This window comes from Vipera ursinii (genome assembly GCF_947247035.1).
Source record: "Vipera ursinii genome assembly, chromosome: 6".
Taxonomy (NCBI): domain Eukaryota; kingdom Metazoa; phylum Chordata; class Lepidosauria; order Squamata; family Viperidae; genus Vipera; species Vipera ursinii.
In genome coordinates, this window is record NC_139515.1 from 82,982,317 (window position 1) to 83,002,769 (window position 20,453).

Sequence of the window (20,453 nt, forward strand, 5' to 3'; positions counted from 1 at the left end):
CCAGATTTTGTTCCAAGTAAAATAGTTTTTATAACCTCAGCTGGTTGTAATTTGTCAGAGGTGCCTGATGTCAAAATAATGACTGCTAGACCAACTCATTCCTCTTTTAGAACAGAATTGAACCCAGACCTCAAATATTCTTAAAGTTAGAAACACTGATAACTTAGTGTGAGTTCTAATTTCAGCACACCACTTCGGGTTATGTCTAAATTTCAACGCAACTAGGTGCTTTTAATGGCCCATAGCAGTACTGAAATGTGTAAGGACATTGATGACATAGTAAAAATAGGTTTATTATGAATGCTGACTAATCCATTTCCACGGGTTTTGAATACCCCTTGAGATGTTTCCATTAGAAGTCCTTAAACCATATGAGTAGCCAATCAGCAGTATACTATATTAAAATAACTAACATCTAATTTAACATTGGAGGGAATTATTTTATTCTGGTTGTGAGACGTGCATGATTAAAAGCACACTCAGTTTTCATAGTGCCCATTTCCCTCTTGCTTTCTTGACACACCACAGTGAAATCCACAAGTCATCATTTATACTAATTAGCTAATTGGCAACATGGTTGAAATGCAGAGTCCTAAGAAAGGAAGTGGGAAGGAATAACACAAGGTCAAAGCTGCTGAGGCACATATTTAGATATTGAAATACTGTAGAGTCTCAATGTCAGAGCCAAGTAGCTGACAAAATGGACTTTATTTCGGATGGTTCCTCCCTTTCACGTATCTACTTTGTAAGCTAAGTTTTCCACTATGAGAGTAATTTTTTTTTTAATTTTTCCAAGAGGAATGGCCTACACATTTACAGAGAAGGAAGAAAAACCCTTTTTATGCCCAGCACTTGGTGTGTGAATTGGGCCAAAGATGTCAACCTAAGTCCCAAAGGTGCTTTTTCAAGAGGCAACTGGACTTCCTTTGTGTTTCCTTGAAGACATTTCGCTTGTCATCCGAGAAGCTTCTTCAGTTCTTCCAGAACTCTTCCAGCTTCTTGGTTGAGAAGTGAGATGTCTTCAAGAGAAAACAAAGAAAGTCCAGTTGTCTCTTGAAAACAGCACCTTTGGGACTACCAAGACTTGAATGATTGAGAATCTCCACAGACATGTCAACCGAACTTTGTCAACCCTGTGAGGTAAATCCAGTCAGGAAAGAAGCCACAGGAGGACTGGAACTATTACTTTGAGACCGGCTATACTAGTAACAGGATACTATGTCTACTGTTCCTTTTTAGTCCTACTCCAGGGAGTCTTGAGTATTTTTATAATATTTCCATGCTTCCCTAGGATCAATGCATGCTTCTGCATCTGTTGTTATCTGAATGGCTTCTGAAGAGCTTCTCCTGGGTCATCTCCGTGGGTCCTCACATGCAAGACCTCCTATATGGGAACCTTCTTTAATTTTATCTCTATAACAGCAACCATCTGAGGCCTGGCAAGCTGGAGTACAACTGGGTCAAAATCACCCAGTGAATTTCCCTGCCTAAGGGTAGACTCGAACCCTTTGTTTTCCTACTCCTTGCCCAATACCTTAATCACTATAGCAGGGGTGGGCAACCTCGGCTCTTTTAGGACTCATGGACTTCAACTCCCAGAATTCCTGAGTCAGCTATGAGTTGAAGTCCATGAGTCCTAAAAGAGCCGAGGTTGCCTACTCCACTTAGAAAAAAATCCTATTGTGCTTTAATGTAGCTTGCTTCCTAATAAATAAAGCTAGGGTTGTAGCCCAAATGGGGAAGCAAATAACAAAGCATACAGTATTTGGATGCTGAACATCTTGCTCACATAATTAGTAGATGGATTAATTGTTCATTAGTTTCATATTCTCCAGTTATAGAAGTTCTCTCCTTGCTGATTTGGGGAATGATCTTATGTTTAAAACCGATTGAACGGGCAATCTGGCATAATTATTAAACTTCCAGGTATGGTGCAGTTTGACTTAAAAGCCAGATAATTTGGAAATGTAAGCCCAATAAATACTTGATTATTTTATGTAATGAATGTGTACTTCTGTCTTGGGAGGCCCCTGTTTTTGGTAAACCCGTGAAATAATCTCCTGAAAGAGCTTCTAGATTTAATTTGCAGTACAAAAAGTAGTTTTATGCAGATTTGCTCAGCGCTGTAGCTTCCTTGAATAAGGCTCATTTCGTACAAAGTTTAGTCAAAAAATTTCAGATCAGATTGGCGTATCACCCTTAGCTATTGTTTGCTTGTGGGTAATTTATAGAATAAAGCCCAGGTGATTGGGTTTAATATTCAATGCTAACTCAGAAATCCTGGTTGCAGTGGCTTCTTTCAGAGTAAGAAACCAAGTTATTTTGTGGCTTGGCCCAGTGGATGCTTCCAATCCTAATAACTATGATGTGCTATTTGGGAATTGGCTACAGGTTGTCCTCGATTTGTGACCACAATTGAGCCCCAAATTTCTGTGGCTAAGTGAAGCATTTGTTAAGTGAGTTTTGCCCCATTTTACGATCTTTCTTGCCACAGTTGTTAGGTGAATCACTGCAGTCAAAACGGTAGTTAAGTGAATCTGGCTCCCCCACTGACTTTGCTTGTCGGAAGGTCGCAAAAGGGGAATTGCGTGACCCGCCCCCCCGGGGCACCGCAACTGTCATAAATATGAGTCAGTTGCCAAGCATCTGAATTTGGATCACGGGACCACGGGGATGCTACAATGGTTGTGTGAAAACTGTTCATAAGTCACATTTTACAGTGCCGCTGTAACTCTGAATGGTCCCTGAACGAACTGTTGTAAGTCGAGGACTACCTGTACTCGATTTCTCTGCCTTGCAATCTGTTGTCCCTGTAACTGGCATTCTTACTCTTTCCTTTTAGCCAGGAGGAGTTACCGGTCCACGATGCAGCTTCTGAGAAGGTAAGCAGCCCCTCTCCAACGCAGATAGCAATACATGTTTTAGAAGCATGTAGACCTGATTGGCATGTGAAAGCAATCAGTATAAATCTGCTTGTTATTGCGTGGCTAAGAATTGGACAACAAAAAAAAGGTAACTTAACTGATCACGCTAATGGAATGTCCGACTAGCCCAGACCTCCTCTTTTATAGATATTACAGAGGGTGGTGAGCACAGCACAAAACATCGTGGGCTGTCCCCTGACGCCACTAGATGACCTCGCCAGGGCTCGCTGCCTTGGAAGAGTGAGGAGAATTCTCAGGGACAACTCACGCCCTTGTTGGTACCTCTTTACTCTCCTACCATCGGGTAGGAGATACAGGAGTATAGCCAGCCGTACCAACAGGCTGAAGAACAGCTTCTATCCATGGGCTGTCAGGCTCCTGAACGGGAAATAACTCTATGTATGATTGACTTGCGAGGCCGGTGTGTTGTGTGCAATTAGCTCACATGGTGAAACAAGATGGTGGGTATGTTGTCACTGTGAGTTGTGGTGGTGGTGGTGGGGGGGCACGAAGGGAGGCTCAGCCAATCTCACTGTACACATGTTGTACTTTGATAATAGAGGTTCATTTGTTTTATCCAAGAGCTGAAGACGTTTGATACTGAATTAGGCATATTGGATTCTAATTTATGCCAAGTCAGGATCACAAGTCTATTGAATTCATCGTTGCCAGCCTTCTGCACACGGTGGAAATTTATTAGTTTCCATCACCTTCAAAATTATGACCTTAGCATGTCTGAGACATTGGGTAGTCCAAATCTCAACTTTAAGAAGGAATTAATGTGAGAGTCCTGGTTTACCTGAATGGTCACCCAATATACAAAAATGCTGGGTACTGAAATGGCTTGACTGAACCTACCTGTAAAAAAATATTGTAGGGATAAGATCATTTTTTTAAAAAAATATTCCGTCATTTGGGGGAGAAAATGGTTTGGCAAGAGTTGGTACAGTCCAGTGACTCTCTGACTCTCTGCCTAATTCCTCTGACTGATGAAGTTGCTTGGATGAGCAGCGAAATGTCTCAGATTAAAAAAAAAAGTTTTGGTCCAGTTCCCAGGATTCAACTTTAGACACCTTTAGCCTGGATGATTGAGTCTTCATCGATATATTCTGGCATTCTGTTCGCTTCTAACTGTATAGCACGAGTTTGCCTGGAAGGTAATGTAGTCCATCACTTTAGAGCAGGGGTGTCAAACTCACAATGTCACGTGTCGTGACGTATCGTGACCTTTTTTTGCCATTGCCGGCAATGGGGTGGGCGCGGTTTTGCTATGATGCATCCGGCCCGCGGGCCAGCAGGTTGACACCCCTGCTTTAGAGCATCATGTTGAAGAAAAAGGATATGCAGGAAGCCACATGAATGGTTGCGGCTTCTTCCATATAGAAATGTCCTACTCCTCAAGTTTTTGTAAGTAGCATCCCTATGAATGACCAACTGTGGTTGCCAAGCACCACTTTACAATTTTCTTCCATATAGTACTGAGTGTGGGGAAGCCTTGGTGGAGCAGTGGGCTAATGCCTCCTTAAGTAACACCAGCTGCCTGCAATTAGTGCAGGTTCGAGTCCCACCAGGCTCAAGGTTGACTCAGCCTTCCATCCTTCCGAGGTAGGTAAAATGAGGACCCAGATTGTTGGGGGTAATAAGCTGACTTTGTAATAATGCCGCTTGGGGGGGAGGGCGAAAGCCCTAATAAGCAGGCATATACATAGAATGAAGGCTATTGCTAAGCACATTGATTTGTGCTTTAGATTGTAAGCCGCCCTGAATCTTCGGAGAAGGGCGGGATATAAATGGGATTAAAATAAAAAAAATAAAAAAATTAAATGTTAGTATTTCTGAATTGGTTCTAAGAGGACTTCTGTCTAGTGATTGCCTTTAAATTCTCTTAATTGGAATTTCCCGTTCATAAAGCTGGTTAACCTCAGTCCCATTACATTAAACAAGGTTAATCTAGATGTAGGCCAGTGTTTTTCAAGCTTGGCAAGTTTAAGATTTGTGTGTGTGTGTGTGTGTGTGTGTGTGTGTGGACTTCAACTCCCAGAATTCCCCAGCCTGCCTGCTGGATTGAGGAGTTCTAGGAGATGGTCCACGACACATCTTAAACTTGCTAAGTTTAAGAAACACTGAAGTAGCCAGATGGCTGCACCATCAAGCTTTTCTTTGTAAAATGCAACAATGAATATGGATCTCTGTAAAGAAAACTACTCTTAATTATCGCTCTCCTTAATTTAATGCATTCCTTCCTGTCACTGTATAGTCTTCCTTGCTGGAATAAACATTGTTGTTTTTTTTTCGACCAGTAGTTAATATTTGAGAAAGGAGATAATTGAGAGGGGTTGGTAGTCATTTGAAATGCTGTCTCTTTTTTAAAATGTTGAAATGCCAGATGTTATTGTGCTCAATTACCGGCTAATATGCTGTGACTGTAATTATGCAGTGGAGGGTTGCCAAGTTAGAGTCAGAGGGATGAATGAGGTTGTCAGCAAGTGGTATTTGCAAAGTAATTCAGCAAACAGAGCAATCAGAGCATCTTTTATATATTTGACACTCTGAAGAAAAGTCAAAGAGGTTATATAATCCAAACTCTGTAGCCAGGATTGAGTGCTCTCTAATTCTAATCCACTGAAGCTTTCTCTCGGAGAAAAAAAGTTTGCTCACTATTTGGAAAAATAAGGACTTTATTATTCCATATTCAATTGTCTAATGAATGACTACAGAAGCCAGAGCCAACTTGGTTGAGTGGTTAAATCACCAGGCTAGAAACCAGGAGACTGTGAATTCTAGTCCTGCTTTAGCCATGAAAGTTGGCTGGATGACTTTGGGCCAATCACCAGGAGACTGTGAGTTCTAGTTCCGCCTTAGGAATGAAAACTAGCTAGAAGACTTTGGGCCAATCCCATTCCCTCTGTCCAACTCACTTCATAGGGTGGTGACTGTGGGGAAAATAGGAGAAGGAAGGAATAGTGTGTATGTTCACTGCTTTGAGTTGCTTATAAAAATAATAAAGGGAGGAAATAAAATAAAAATGCCGAATCATTTTGCAATTGTTACTTGAAACATTGCGGTAATAAAAGTGTGATTCTTTTCCTGGAAAGATGCAACAGCACATACATTGCTTCAGGTTTTAGGGAGGTTATTTTTGTAACTCCTTTAGTAAATTACAGGCTTATTTGGAAAAACATTGCCACGGACCAGTTTCTGAAGAGAATCTGTAATTCCTGCTTGTTACTTACATTGGCTAGTAGCCCATTGTAGTTTAAGCACCTGCCTAACAAGCATCCACTCTTTTTTCAGCTTATTTTATTTTTATCCATCACACCCTTTGCACCATTATGCAAAGGGCAGAAAAGATGTAAGAATGAATAAAGCACAGAAGTTAGGATATATATGGTGAGGGGGGGAAAATCAGCAAAACTTAGTTTGGCCAATCTCAGCCACCCATTCTGGCTTTGGTCTGGTGAGTCTTTTTTAGGAAGATGTAGTAGTGGTTGGGTGGGCCACCAGTTTTAACCACTTCCATGCCACAGACACATTCCCTGATAATAGCTAGGAGGCAATTGGTTCGTTTTGTGTACTGTATTGTGACCAGCATAGTCAACACAGCCCACAAACACTACCCAAATCCAGTTGTATCTCATGGGCCACTTCATCACAAACCAAGAGGTTCCAATTACAGGCTGTCACATTGTACTTACTGATCCAAGAGGTTATATAAACAGGGAGTTCTCCTTAACAGAATAGAAAGTTGCTAGGAAACTGTAGGGTTTCTGGGAAGACTTCTACAACTTTGCAAATGATTGAGTCGCACAGACCTTGTTATTACCAACTTGGATGAGCTAATGCAGGCTTTCCACAGTCATTTCTCAACAGGGGAATAGATCATCCTGCACACTGTAGTTTGAGTTTATTGAAGTGTTGTGAAGTGCCCTAAAATTAGGATAATGATGTCCTTCTTGCCACAGTCATTCCTCGGTATCTCTTAACTGACAATCCTAGCTATACCAGAGTATTTAAACTAAATTACACATCTCGAAGGGGTGTGGCCGAAGAGCTCCATCATTTTCATTTTTGCTTTCTATTTGCCACGGCTAGAATCTAGAAATTACTGCATGGATGTTTGTGCACAAAGCCTTAAATTGTCATACAGATATTTCTGAAATTGGCAGGCTTCAAGGAGAAGTGTCTCCAAATACTATCATATTTATTTGAATTGTTAAGTCCTAATGTATAAAATAGGGACGCGGTGGCTCAGTGGGTTAGGACGCTGAGCTTGTCGATCAGAAGGTCAGCAGTTTGGCGGGTCGAATCCCGAGTGCCGCGTAACAGAGTGAGCACCTGTGACTCGTCCCAGCTTCTGCCAACCTAGCAGTTCAAAAGCACGTAAAAAATGCAAGTAGAAAAATAGGGACCACTACGGCGGGAAGGTAACAGCGTTCCGTGCGCCTCTGGCGTCTAGTCATGCCGGCCACATGACCACGGAGATGTCCTCGGACAAGCGCTGGCTCTTCGGCTTTGAAACGGAGATGAGCACTGACCCCTAGAGTTGGAAGCGACTAGCATGCATGTGCGGGGGAACCTTTACCTTTTAATGTATAAAATGATGCTCTTGAGAGAGCTGTGTCTAGCAGAGCTACTTCTCCAAAAGACACTTGCAGGAATCTTCAGCCTTTGGCTGACATACAAGGAAAAGGTGGTGAGCAAAAGCTCATCCAGTTGGGCTCCACTTGTTTAAAACAGTGTTTTTTCAACCTTGGCAACTTTCAGATGCGCAGACTGCCTGGGGGAATTCTGGGAGTTGAAGTCCATCCATCTTAAAGTTTCTAAGGTTGTAAAATGCTGGCTTAAACATTAAGAATCTCTTACTGCGAGACTCCAGATACAGGTGGTCCTCAACCTACAACCACAATTGAGCCCAAAATTTGTGTTGCTAAGTGAGACAATTGTTTAAATGAGTTTTGCCCCCTTTTAACAACCTTTCTTGCCATGGTGGTTAAGTGAATCACCGCGTTTGTTAAGTTAATAACATGGTTGTTAAGGGAATCTGGCTGCTGTCCCATTGATTTTGCTTGTCAGAAAGTCACAACAGGTGATCACACGACCCCCCCCCCCGGGACACCGCAACTGTCCTAAATATGTGCCAGTTGCCAAACGTCAGAATTTTGATCAGTAACCACTTGGGTGCTGCAATGGTTGTAAGTGTGAAAAACGGTCATAAGTCACTTTTTTCAGTGCTGTTGTAACTTTGAAGGGTCATTAAACAAAAGGTTGCAAGTTGAGGTTTCCCTGTATTTAATAGATGGCAGCACAAAACATTTTCAATAGCTCTTTCCTGGTCCATGAGGTGTCCTTGAGTTTACTGCCAGTCCTTTGTTCTGAAAATCAGTGGCTGAACACCGGTCTCTGGAAGCATACAAATGATAATACAGGTAGCAGTGTGAGTACTATCAATAGAAAAGCAATAGTGAAAAGAAAGGTCTTTCTGTGCTAAGTGGAGCCTTAATCTCTTGCAAGCAGCCTCAGAAAGGTGATGACAATCTGAAAATGGAACTTTGTTAGGCTTCAGATCCACTTGCACCTATTCCTCAATACCCAGAGACTTTTGTTGGGGAAACCCAGCTGATTTCTTGGAATTATAAGTATTATTGCCCAGGGTACAGAATATAGTCCAACTGTTAAAAGTATATTTAATTTTAGTTAAATTCTTTTGTACAAAATTTGGTTTAAAAAAAATCCCTTCATACGGAGTGGATAGTAACACACTCATAAATTCAACTATAACTATTTCCTCATTTGTTGAAAATTGTGGACTCCTGTGCTCTTTTAAGACAAAAACATAGGAGGGCTCTGTTCAGTTGACTGGGCCTTCCATTTGATTTAAAATACTTGCTAGTGATTTCAGGCTGTTAAAAACTTCACAATGTCTGTTCCTAGATGCTTATAAATGTTGAAAAAGAATTCTTGAGGGTATTTGAAGTGGAGAGAATAATGGCCTCTGATTTTTTTTTCAGCAAAAGCAGCTTGAGATTGAAAGAACTACAAAATGGTTGAAGATGTTAAAAAGCTGGGAGAAATACAAGAACACAGATAAGGTAAAGTTGAGTGTTTCCTTCAGTAAGTGTATTTACTAAACGTAAAAGTACAAATTGGGTGCTATAGCCTTGGCCTTCTGTTTTTATCTTTCTGCCATGATATTTGTTATAAGAACGAAGTACCAAGAAGGTGGCTTTCAGAATTTCTGAACTATCAGTATTTCAGAAATGTTGGTGTAGGAGTGGAAAAACCCATCTCCTTGTGACCTGACATTTGGATTACTCCAATGTCCTCTACATGGTGCTGTCCTTGGAAGAGCGTTCAGAAGCTTCAACTAGTACAGAATGTGGTTGTATGGATAGTAAATGCACATACAACATCACTGGTATGTGAACTGCATTGGTTGTGTGTGTGTTCCCGGGTGCAATTCAAGCTGCTGGTTGTCACTTCATGGCTTGGGACTGGGTTACCTGAGAGACCATCTCCTCCCAGTTGTTTCCACCCATCTGACTGGGTTGGACACGTTGCAAGTCCTGTCACCCAAGAAATGTCAGTTGGTGGGGACTAGATGGTGTTCCTTCTCAGCTATAGCACCTACCCTTCAGAAGATTCTCTCTTCAGAGATTGCACTGGCCTTGGCATGTTGGTCTTTTGTAAGGTGGAGAAGAATTAGTTATGTGCCCAGATCTGGAGCCTTGAGTGTGTCATTTGGTTACAATTTTCTTGGTATATATAATTTTGGTTTCTTGATTCTCCTCTCCCCTCCCCTCCCCTCCCCTCCCCTCCTCTCTCCTCTCCTCTCCTCTCCTCTCCTCTCTCCTCTCCTCTCCTTTCCTCTCCTTTCCTCTCCTCTCCCTTCCCCTCCCCTCTCCTCTCGTCTCCTCTCCTCTTCTCCTCTCCCCTCTCCTCCCCCCTCTCCTCCCCCTCCCCCCTCCTCTCCTCTCCCCTCTCCTCCCCTTCCCCTCCTCTCCTCTTCTCCTCTCCCCTCTCCTCCCCCTCCCCTCCTCTCCTCTCCTCTCCCCTCTCCTCTTCTCCTCTCCCCTCTCCTCCGCCTCCCCTCCCCTCCTCTCCTCTCCTCTCCTCTCCTCTCCTCTCCCCTCTTCTCCTCTCCCCTCTCCTCCCCCTCGTCTCGTCTCGTCTCGTCTCGTCTCCTCTCCTCTCCTCTCCTCTCTTTTCCTCCATTCCTCCTCCCCCTTCTTTCCCTCCCTCTCTTCTCCTCCCCTCCTCTCTTCTCCTTTCCCTTCCCCTTTCCTCTCCTCTCTCTCTCTCCACCCTGAGTCATTTGAGGTGGGCGGCTGTGGGAAATTGAATAAATAAAGACTTTTTAAAAACTCTCTTACAAAATCCATCTGCTTCCTTTCTTTCATTGGAGAAGCTGCTCACCCCTGACCCTCATATAAAGGCTCAGGTGCTTCTTTGAAAAATGCCATCATTTGGCCAATATTTAACAGGAAAGGGCTATAATCTCACCTCCCCTTGGTAATTTATTTTGTGGGGAAGGAGGGTGGGGCATTTTGAGTCTGCATCCTGCTACCCGTCAGTGCTGTGTTGGGTGACATTGCTTTATTCCAAGCTTGCTGTAAACTTCCTTTCCTTTCCATTTTATGACCTATAAAAATGCACTTCTGAATATTATAAAACATGACATTTGCTGCAGTGAAGCTGTTATGAACTTACTAAGGCACAGAGAGTTGCTTTTTTTATATCCCCTTGAAGCAATTCCTGACACAATTTCTATATATGTGGCCATATAGTTCAATATTACTTTAAGGGGGAAAAATGTGCTAACTTGATTCTGTGCCGTTCAGTGTAATTTTCAGCTAGCCAGAGGGAGCATTAAGACTGGTGCCGATGTGATGCTCATCACTGCTTCCAAAAAAAGAGAGAGCATAATCTGTACACAGGAGAGATGGAGCACACAATTCTTTTCATGCGCTTACTGCCGCTAAACAAATCATCATATCTTCCCTAGGACTTAAGTGCCAGGCAAAGAGAGTAAGCTGGTTTCCCGTCTTGATTCTGATCTGATCTCTTTTTATGGAAAGCCACTGGACCTCTTCATATGACTGTGGAGATTGATGTGTGTGTCTGATCCTAGAATTAAATTAGGAATGCTCCGGAATGAAAATTTTAATTCCTGCTTGTTTCCATGATACCAGCCTGTGGTTTGATGAATGCTGAATCTTGGCTTAGTGATAGATAAACAAGTACAATTTTTGTTATAATCCCCTTTCTTCTTCTCAAGGATTGCTTCTATGGTAGTTTTCTCTTTTGAACTATCAGAATTTGAAACAGATAGGAAAGGTGAAAGTGAATATTTTAAATGATTGCTTCTTTAGCAAGACAGGTTCTCATTTTCTGATAGCCGAGTCTCAGGCTGTTGAAGGACTGTTAAATGTTAGGAGACTCATACCTTCTGAAAAGTACTTTAAAAATATCCTTTGTTCATCTAAAACAGCTAGAGAATGTTAAGTCAGAGAAATTTAAGAAGGGATTTAACTGATCTCCTTAAGATTATCTTTATTAACACTGGTAAATGTTATTTTTTAATTTAAAAAAAAAAAAGAATTGTGAGCTTTTATTTTTAACTTGGTGTTTCCATCAATGTGTTCAGACGGTCTTTTCTGGAATTCTTTGCCTAAGCAAGTCAGAACATGCATTAAATGGACATTCTTTACTTAAAGTTGTATTAATGCGAGTCAAGAGTTGCATAACACAGAGGCTGTGTTTTGTTTTGTTTTTAACTAAAACCTGGTGCTGGAGAAATCATTAATAACGAAATTAATAGTGTAAGATGAGGGGGGGGAAGTCTTGATTTTCAGGAACTGCAGATGTTTCTGTGTAAGTGTCTTAAACCTTTTAGCTAAGGAAAGTCGCAGATACAACACTAGTCAAAGGAGTGAGTTAAGGAAGCAGACAGATAGAGTGACAGAGTCAGGCTGTCACAGAAAAGAGGAAATCAGCCTATTTTCCAAAAAGCACCTGCGGGCAGGACAAGGAATATTGGATGTGTCAGGAAATTGTGTAGCAGCTGCTGTCCAGATGAAGCCAGAGACACTGACACCAACTTGTACTTTTATATAGATAAATATATTTCACATTTATATTTACAGAAGACAAAGATAGTCAGGAGCATCGTGAGGTAAATCCAAGAACAGCACACAGAGCACATGGAGGAAAAAAAAAGCGGGAAAAAAGGGAAACTCCCCCTTTATACCCACAGCAACCAATCACAGCATAGATTGCCTCATGCAGGAGCCGGCACTCTCCAATCAATCAGCTCCAACTGTGTGTTCTGGACCATTGTACAATTTTACTGTTCCAGCTACTAAATTCAATACCCTAAAACAGAGGTCTTCACACTTGGCAACTTTTAAGACTTGTGGACTTCAACTCCCAGAATTCCTCAGCCAGCCAAGGCTGGCTGAGGAATTCTGGGAGTTGAAGTCCACAAGTCTTAAAAGTTGCCAAGTTGCAAGATCCCTGCCCTAAAAGGATGGAAACTTACTAAAAAGGGATCCAGCCTAGAATTAAGGAGAAATGATCTGAAGTGAAAACAACTAATCAGTGGAATAACTTGCCCCTGAAACTGTGGGTGCTCCTTCCACTGGATGTTTTCAAGGAAGAAGTTGTCAACCATTTGTTCAGAATGGTGTAGAGCTGACCTGGGCTGGGCATTTTATGGCCCCTGGGCCACATCTGGTCCTTTGGCTATCTGTCCAGCACCTGTAGATTGCTTTTATTTTGAAGGCGACACCTATTTTTTAAAATAAAATAAAATATGTGTTTGGCATGCCTACGCACCTTCACAGCCTATTGCCTAGGCCCTCCACAACAATCCCAGTTTCTCATGTGGCCCCTTGGGAAAATTAATTGCTCATCCCTGGCATAAGGTCTTCTGCTTGAGCTGGTGGTTGGACTAAAAGTCCTCCAAGGTCCCTTTCAACATTGTTGTATGTTCTATGTTCTAAATGATTTCTAGTAGGCACCTTTACTTACAACTGTTTGTTTAGTGGCCGTTGAAAATTACAACGGCACTGAGAAAAGTGACCTATGACCATTTTTCATATTTATGACCCTTGCAGCATCCCCATGGTCACATGGTCAAAATTCAGATGCTTGGCAACTGGCTCATATTTATGACGGTTGCAGTGTCCTGAGGTCATGTGATCAGCTTTTGCGACCTTCTCACAAGCCAAGTCCATGGGGAAGTCAGATTCACTTAACACAACGATGTTACTAACTTAGCAACTGCAGGGATTCACTTAACTGTGGCAAGAAAGGTCATGAAATGGGGAAAAACTCACTTCACAAATGTCTCACCTAACAACATAAATTTTGGGCTCCATTGTGGTCATATGTTGAGGACTGCCTGTACCTCCTGGTATTGCAATAGCAACCATGTAATAATTTCATTCCGATTTACTTCTGTACCTGCTAATTACATTTGCTTTTCTTTTTTGGGCACAGTTTCATAGAAGAATCTATAAAGGAATTCCACTGCAGTTGAGAGGTGAAATCTGGTCCCTGTTGCTCGACGTCCCAAAAATGAAAGAAGAAATGAGAGGTTTTTATAATGTGAGTTTCCAAGTCAGCAAGTGAAACACAGAGCTTTCATTTTATTTAATGCAGCAAATAGGAAATTCAATATAATTAAGAGCCATAAATGCCATTCTTTCCAAGTTTTTAATCTATTTTTTTTCTTGAAAAGTACTCAATAATATGAACCCTAAATCAGAATCATCCGTTAGGCCAGAACCTTGGTACAACTACAACTTAATTTCTTAGGCCTGAAGATTTGTTTAGCTTTTTTTTTCATTTTCCTATTGAAAAGCTTTCAGATTTCAGTATTGCTTATAGATGTTTATGGTATGCTCAGAACCAGTACAGTTTCTCAGGTCCCATTCATTTCATAAGATTTCCCCTTACCTGCCCTGCTTTATTGTTTGTTTTGTGTGTGTGCATGTGTGTATGCTATGGCATACAGAGTCACATTGTTTGAATTGGGTGGCCCTCATAGATCTAGTTAATAAAACAGATAAGTAAATGTTGTACCCTAAGAAACAGTCTTGTGTCATGTTTGTTCTGTTTTTTAAAATTCTCTTTTGGATGTTGTATTTAAGTTTATGCATTTTACAGTTTTAAATGTTTACTTTTCAACTTTCAATTTTTTTACTTCAACTTCCAGAGAAGTTTTGAATTGAGAGGGTGGTGAACATAAGAGTGAAATATTCATCTGCTACTGTTTTGAGTAGGGAATTAATAATTACATTTAAACCTGCCAGAGACTCAAAATACCTATTTCCTTTCACTTCCAGAGAAAATTGGCAGAAATTCTGCTGTCAAAAAATTGTAACTTGGGGCATATATTTAGCCTGTGGACCAAAACGTACATATGATACTTCCAATAGAAGACAATATTAGTAGTTCAGGGATATCTGTGTTGGAGAAGGATAGATAGATAGATAGATAGATAGATAGATAGATAGATAGATAGATAGATAGATAGATAGATAGATAGAAAGATAGACAGACAGACAGACAGACAGATAGATAGATAGATAGATGATAGATAGATAGAGAAGAGATTAGTAGCTCAGGGTTATCAAGGTTATCTGCTCTGAAATCTGTGTGGCATCAGGAAGGATCTCTGGCCAGTCACCCCAACTCTATCCCTCATTAAGGGATTACAGTGTCATAAAAAGGGAGTTTTATAGTAGCTCAAAGTTTAACTATGGGATCCTTGGTGCTGTCTGAGTGAGCTTGGTGCAACCCCACAGTTACATATAATGCTTTTCCTAAAGGGATGTCCTGTGAAACTGTGGCTCTCAGAATTTCTTAGCGCGTGACCTCCAGAATTCTGGAAGTTCTTAAACTTCTGGATGGATTCTCCAAAATGTAGAATCTTCTGCAACATGCAAACAATTCAGAAGCAGCTGCTTCCCTTAACTCACGCCACCTTTGACTTTACACAGCATTCACTGATGAATAGAGCAAATTTAAGATGTTCCTTTCATTCCTTTCAGCAGGAGTGTGCTGAATCAGACCAAAATGTTCTGTAGATCAAGGTTCCTTGCCATGGTTCCTCCCATATCTAAATATGGAAGCCAGCAGAAGATGAATATAATACCCTTTTTTCACGTGAATTTCCCAGAGGGATACTCACTGTGTTTGGCTGCTTGTATTTGAAATCCTGTCTCTTGTTGGGATAAGATAAGAATAGATTTACCACCTTTGTAAGAAGTGGAAGGGCACCAAAAAGGATGATAAGCTATCATGAGTTATGAAGTCTTAGTGTATATACATTTGTTGATTGTTTCTCTCTTTGTCTCCTCCCCCCCCCCCCAGACTTTAAAAACTCGAGCAAGAGGAACCTCTCCAGATATCCGGCAAATTGATCTTGATGTTAACCGGACCTATCGGGATCACATCATGTTCAGAGATAGATATGGAGTAAAGTGAGTGAAGCTAAATCAGCTCCTTTCATGTGGATCTTGTTGCTTTTTATTTTCTAGAACTTCAAGAAATTTAATTTATACAGAAGTGCAGCAAAATCTTGAGTCCTGTTTCCCCCCCCCCCCAAAAATCAATCTTCCTCCCATCCCCTTGAGCTTGGTGGTTTTCTTGCGGGTGTTTGTGGACTGATGCTGTTACCTAGTTGGGTAATGAAATGTCTGCAAGAAAAGCACCAAGCTCAGAGAGTAACAAGGACCTCACAGTTCGACCCTGAACTACAGATATTCTCTTCTTTTGCTATTGTCTCTTTGCCATGGGAGATCTGGACCCCAAAACACATGTGATGCTCTGAAATTCAAAGCAGAATCATGCTCATCTGTATTTAACAGGCTGGAAAAGCCTGTTAGGAAAAGCATCATTAGCAAGATATCTAGAAAATAGTTTTTAAGTTTTTGAAATAGTAACATTTTAACACTGAACATTGAAACAGAGGCATATTTTCCCATATTAAGTCCTGAATGCTGCATTAGGTTTTGAAATGGTACAAGCAAATTTTAAAAAGCTGCTACCCTGCATTTTTAAAAAAGCCAGAAAGAAACACTAAACTAACTTGGATGAAAGTGTTCCAAAATTGCCAAATTCAGTTACCTGCTTGGATTATCTTTCAAAGAATCCCTTACATTAATCCCAAACTGATATTTGGTAATCTCCCATAGTCATATAGAGCCATATAAAGAAAAATCAGTACTTCTTCCAGTATTTTTTTTAGCTTAAATACATTTGGAAATTATGAAAGACAGTTACACTTTTTTATGAGTTGGTTTCAGAGGCAATAGGCTTACAGTGCTCCAGATTTACAACAAGAGTTTTGAGTTGTAGATCCGAAACAGAAGAAGAACACCAGGTTGCAAATGGCTTCTTAAGTATTTCAGTCAACTTGTGTTTACTACGGTATGAAACATTGCCTAAGCTCCCTTTTGCAAAACCGAAAGAACAAAATTATTGTTTAGTTAGCCGTGAGAGTATTCTAAGAAGGTTTTGGATTGTGATTATTTTAGACAGTTGTTACCCCCCCTTCCCCCCCAGAAACGAGCAGATTAAATTGCAAATTAGGTTTTTTTTTTTCAGAAAAACCATTTTCTAACCTCAGGAGAATTATCAAAATAGTTAGTAAAAGAGCATAATGGAAAATAAAATGTCAGTAATTCCACTGAGCATTATCCAAGCTCTTAGATATATCTAAATTGCCTGTTCTAATTTTTGAACATGATTTTTCCTTGACTTTGAGATGATTCAGATGAAATACAGTGTCACGGGTTAGCACTGCAGCCTTCTGTGACTAAAGCTGTGTGCGAAGCTCATGTTGTTTTTTTAAAAAATAAATAAATTGCATTTTCCCCGGTTGGTTTGTTTAGAAAATTTCTGTTTGAATGGCTCAATACAGTAAACAAGACAAGAACAACAGTGATCAAACCAACAGATTGATAATCGGCAACAAGAGATGTAATAACTTGAGAAAATGTTCACAATAAAACCCGTCAGATAGCTCTCATGACTTGGAGATAACAATAAGATTTATTCCCCAAAGGCACGGGAAGAGCTTTGTGGGAGCTGCTCCTGATGATTGACAGGAAAGGAGCCATTCTTACTTTCTAGGACAGAGTGTTCCAGAACGAGGGGACCACCAAAAAGAGGGCTTGTTTCCGTGTCCCCCAGTTATAGGTAGTCCTCGACTTGTAACTGGCAGTTACAGTGGATCGCTAAAATGAGACTTATGATCTGAATTTGAAGTTCTAACATCTGCACACATGCCCAGAGGCACACGACCACATTTGAAGCTGCTTGGCCGCTTTTGCAACCGTTTGTAGCATTGTAGTGATTACACAATCACAACTTATGTCAAAACCCGTCCCATAATGAACAGTGTATTCGCTTAACAACCGTGGCATTTGCTTTATGACTGCTGGGGAAAAAAAGATTGTAAAATCAGGACCAGTCACATTGTGACTTGCTTTACGACCATCCCGGCTTATAACCATAATTGTAGGGCTCAGTTACACCCATAACTCGAAAACTACCTGCACTGTTTCCTCTTCGGTGGATGCCTCTCTTAGACCGCAGAGAGTTTAGAAGATGGCATGTTTTCTCTGCAAAAACGTCTATACATTTTGTCAGGATGAAGATGACAATGATGACGTCATCAAAATTTCAACCTCAGATGTTGTTACATAGCCAGAGTGACTATCTGTGCACAAAAGAGGAAGGGATTCTGTGGTAAGGATAAGGAAACCGAGTCAGTAAATAGGAAAAAAAAAGTCAAAACAAATTTGGTCTAGTGGTTAAGGCAGAAGGCTAGAAAGTAGGAGACCACGAGTTCAACTCCTGCCTTAGGCATGAGAACCAGCTGAGTGACCTTTAGCCAATCACCAGGAGATGGTGAGTTCTAGTCCCACCTGACAGCCAACTGAGTGACCTTTAGCCAGTCACCAGGAAATGGTGAGTTCTAGTCCTGCCTTAGACATCAAAGCCAGCTGTGTGACTTTGGGCCAGTCACACTCACTCAATATATATATTCCCGCCCTTCTCCGAAGACTCAGGGCGGCTTACAATTTAAAGCACAAATCAATGTGCTTAGCAATAGCCTTCATTCTATGTATATGCCTGCTTATTAGGGCTTTTGCCCCCCCCCTCAAGCGGCATTATTACAAAGTCAGCTTATTGCCCCCAACAATCTGGGTCCTCATTTTACCTACCTCGGAAGGATGGAAGGCTGAGTCAACCTTGAGCCTGGTGGGATGTGAACCTGCACTAATTGCAGGCAGCTGGTGTTACTTAAGGAGGCATTAGCCCACTGCTCCACCAAGGATCTTTATATATATTTGCTGCCTTGAGTTAATTGTAAAAAATAATAAACACAGGATAAAAAATAAAGTTGTGAGGATTCGGCATGCTCTCTGGACCCAGAATGCAGATTGGGGCTAAAATGAAGATGTGTGTGAATGGAAGGGCATGCTAGAAACAGGTGCCCCAGGTGTCCAGGTTTCATTGTATTTTTACAAAATACAATATTACATTTTGTAACATGAATGTTCCTCTACAACAGTCCCTTTCCTTCAGCGCTCAGGTTTTTTTGGTTATAACAGAGCTCTTTTCCAGATAGGCAATACCCTGCGTGGTCTTTTTTCCCCCCTTAAAAGAGAGCTTTTGTAAGTATTTTACCACATAATGGTACACTGATGTATTTGCCTTTATCACTCATACACATACATAATAGATAGCTGATCTTTGTAAATAGTAGGCTTCTTTCAGTGTTCAGTTAAGCAGAAAGGCAACACAGAAGTCAATGAGTATCAGCTTTTCTTGCGATAAGCAGAGAGAACTGCTTTGAAACAAAATCTTCCTCTGTGTGTGTGTGTGTGTGTGTGTGTGTGTGTGTGTGTGTGTCTCATGAAAACAATTGGTCGATGTTCTTAAACATCGGTAGAATCATGTGTGGCCTTCTCACAAGACTTTGTAGCATAGGCAGCAGGGCCATTGAAGTGCTGGGCAGCCCAAAGGAAAAAAAGGAGATATTTGAGTGAGGGGAGTTTAAAAGGAGGCTTAGGATTGGGAGGAAGAAAACTGTTAGATGCAAAGAATCAGAGCCATCTGTTAGGTTGCAGTATTTACTCAACCTTATACACAAGAATCTGGTCAACGAAAATTCAACACTAACCAGATAAGGGTCAGCAGAATTCAAGAGGGGGTGGACTTGGTTCACTTGTGGGAATGTAACGATTCCAGGTTGATGACTTGCTTAACTCCACCCCCACTGCCCTTCTCCTACAGAATGGCTTGGATCTGGGTAGGTCCTCACATAACAGGATTTGAGTGGGCTTCTGTTAATGACCACAATCAGGACTGTCCCCAAGCAATGCCATCATATGCCATAGTGCCTCATCACCTAGCAAGGGAAATTTGGGTCCCAATTACTGTCGTTAACCAAGGAGTATCTGTAACTAAGTATCATCTGCACATTGATGGTATTTAACTGCACATGGCAGAGAACCCCACTCTGCAGCTTCATGTGAATGTTAAGTAGGAACAGAAAGAGTATAAAATTATGAGGAACCCCACAAAGCAGGGTCGAGATCTGGATCTCTTCCCAGTAAGAGGACAGGACTCATTTGAACTGCTTTATTCCCTTTGTCTTAAAGTGAGAGATGCTTATCACTGTGCAGGGTCATACAGATGTACAAAATAGGACTGATATGAAATTAAGCCAGCAACATTTTACATCACAAGTATTTTTTCCTGTACCATGGCTCCAAAACACATTTTGATTTTGTATGGTTACTTTCTGTCTTTTTTCCCCCCTAGGCAACAATCTTTGTTCCATGTCTTAGCTGCGTATTCTGTATATAATACGGTAAGATGCTCTGTGCATGCTTCTCTGCATCTGTACGCCGTCAGTTACATAGGTCATTCTTAAACGATGTTTGAATTGATGGAAATAGAATTCTCAAGATCAACATGAAAACAGTGATTTTGAATAGGCATAATTCTGTATTGGATTTTTTGGCCCAACAGGTGTAAAAGAAAATATTTCTGATTCTTGGCCAGATGCTATCAAAGCTTGTTTTGCAAATGCTTGCCTGGAACCATTAAGATCAGAAACTGTAAAAACAGTGGTGGATAAGCTCACTCAGCTAATAAAATGCTACATTTTAAGCTTAATAAATTTTAGCAGCGTTATTGAGCTGGGTCACAAAGAAGAAACAGTTGTGGAATTCTGGAACAGAAAGTTACAAATGTTCCTGAAAAGACGACAAATGTTTTCCTTCTTCCCGCTGATATGAAGAATTGAAGAGGGTGGCCATTTTAATCTATTGAGCAGAACAAGTGAATTGCCCTCTGGCATTACTAGGATAAGCCAAGCTGCGTTAGTGGGCTAAAATCCATAATTGGCTCATTCTGTCTATAATTCTGTGGCTTCCTACTCGGAAGTGTCAGATTGAGTTCCATGAAACTCGCAACAAAACTCTTTTAAGGTAACATAAACCC

At 41.0% G+C, this 20,453-nt stretch overlaps 1 protein-coding gene across 2 annotated transcripts in view; it reads left to right on the forward strand.

Moving 5' to 3' along the window:
* The window catches only part of USP6NL (USP6 N-terminal like), a 126,863-nt gene that overhangs the window by 73,804 nt on the left and 32,606 nt on the right, over positions 1 to 20,453 (forward strand). For both annotated transcript variants that reach the window (XM_083366099.1, XM_083366100.1), the window contains exons 5-9: positions 2,843 to 2,882; positions 8,933 to 9,013; positions 13,425 to 13,532; positions 15,303 to 15,412; positions 19,770 to 19,818. In XM_083366099.1, the coding sequence (XP_083222225.1) occupies positions 2,843 to 2,882; positions 8,933 to 9,013; positions 13,425 to 13,532; positions 15,303 to 15,412; positions 19,770 to 19,818 (388 nt within the window). The remainder of the gene's footprint in view (positions 1 to 2,842; positions 2,883 to 8,932; positions 9,014 to 13,424; positions 13,533 to 15,302; positions 15,413 to 19,769; positions 19,819 to 20,453) is intronic.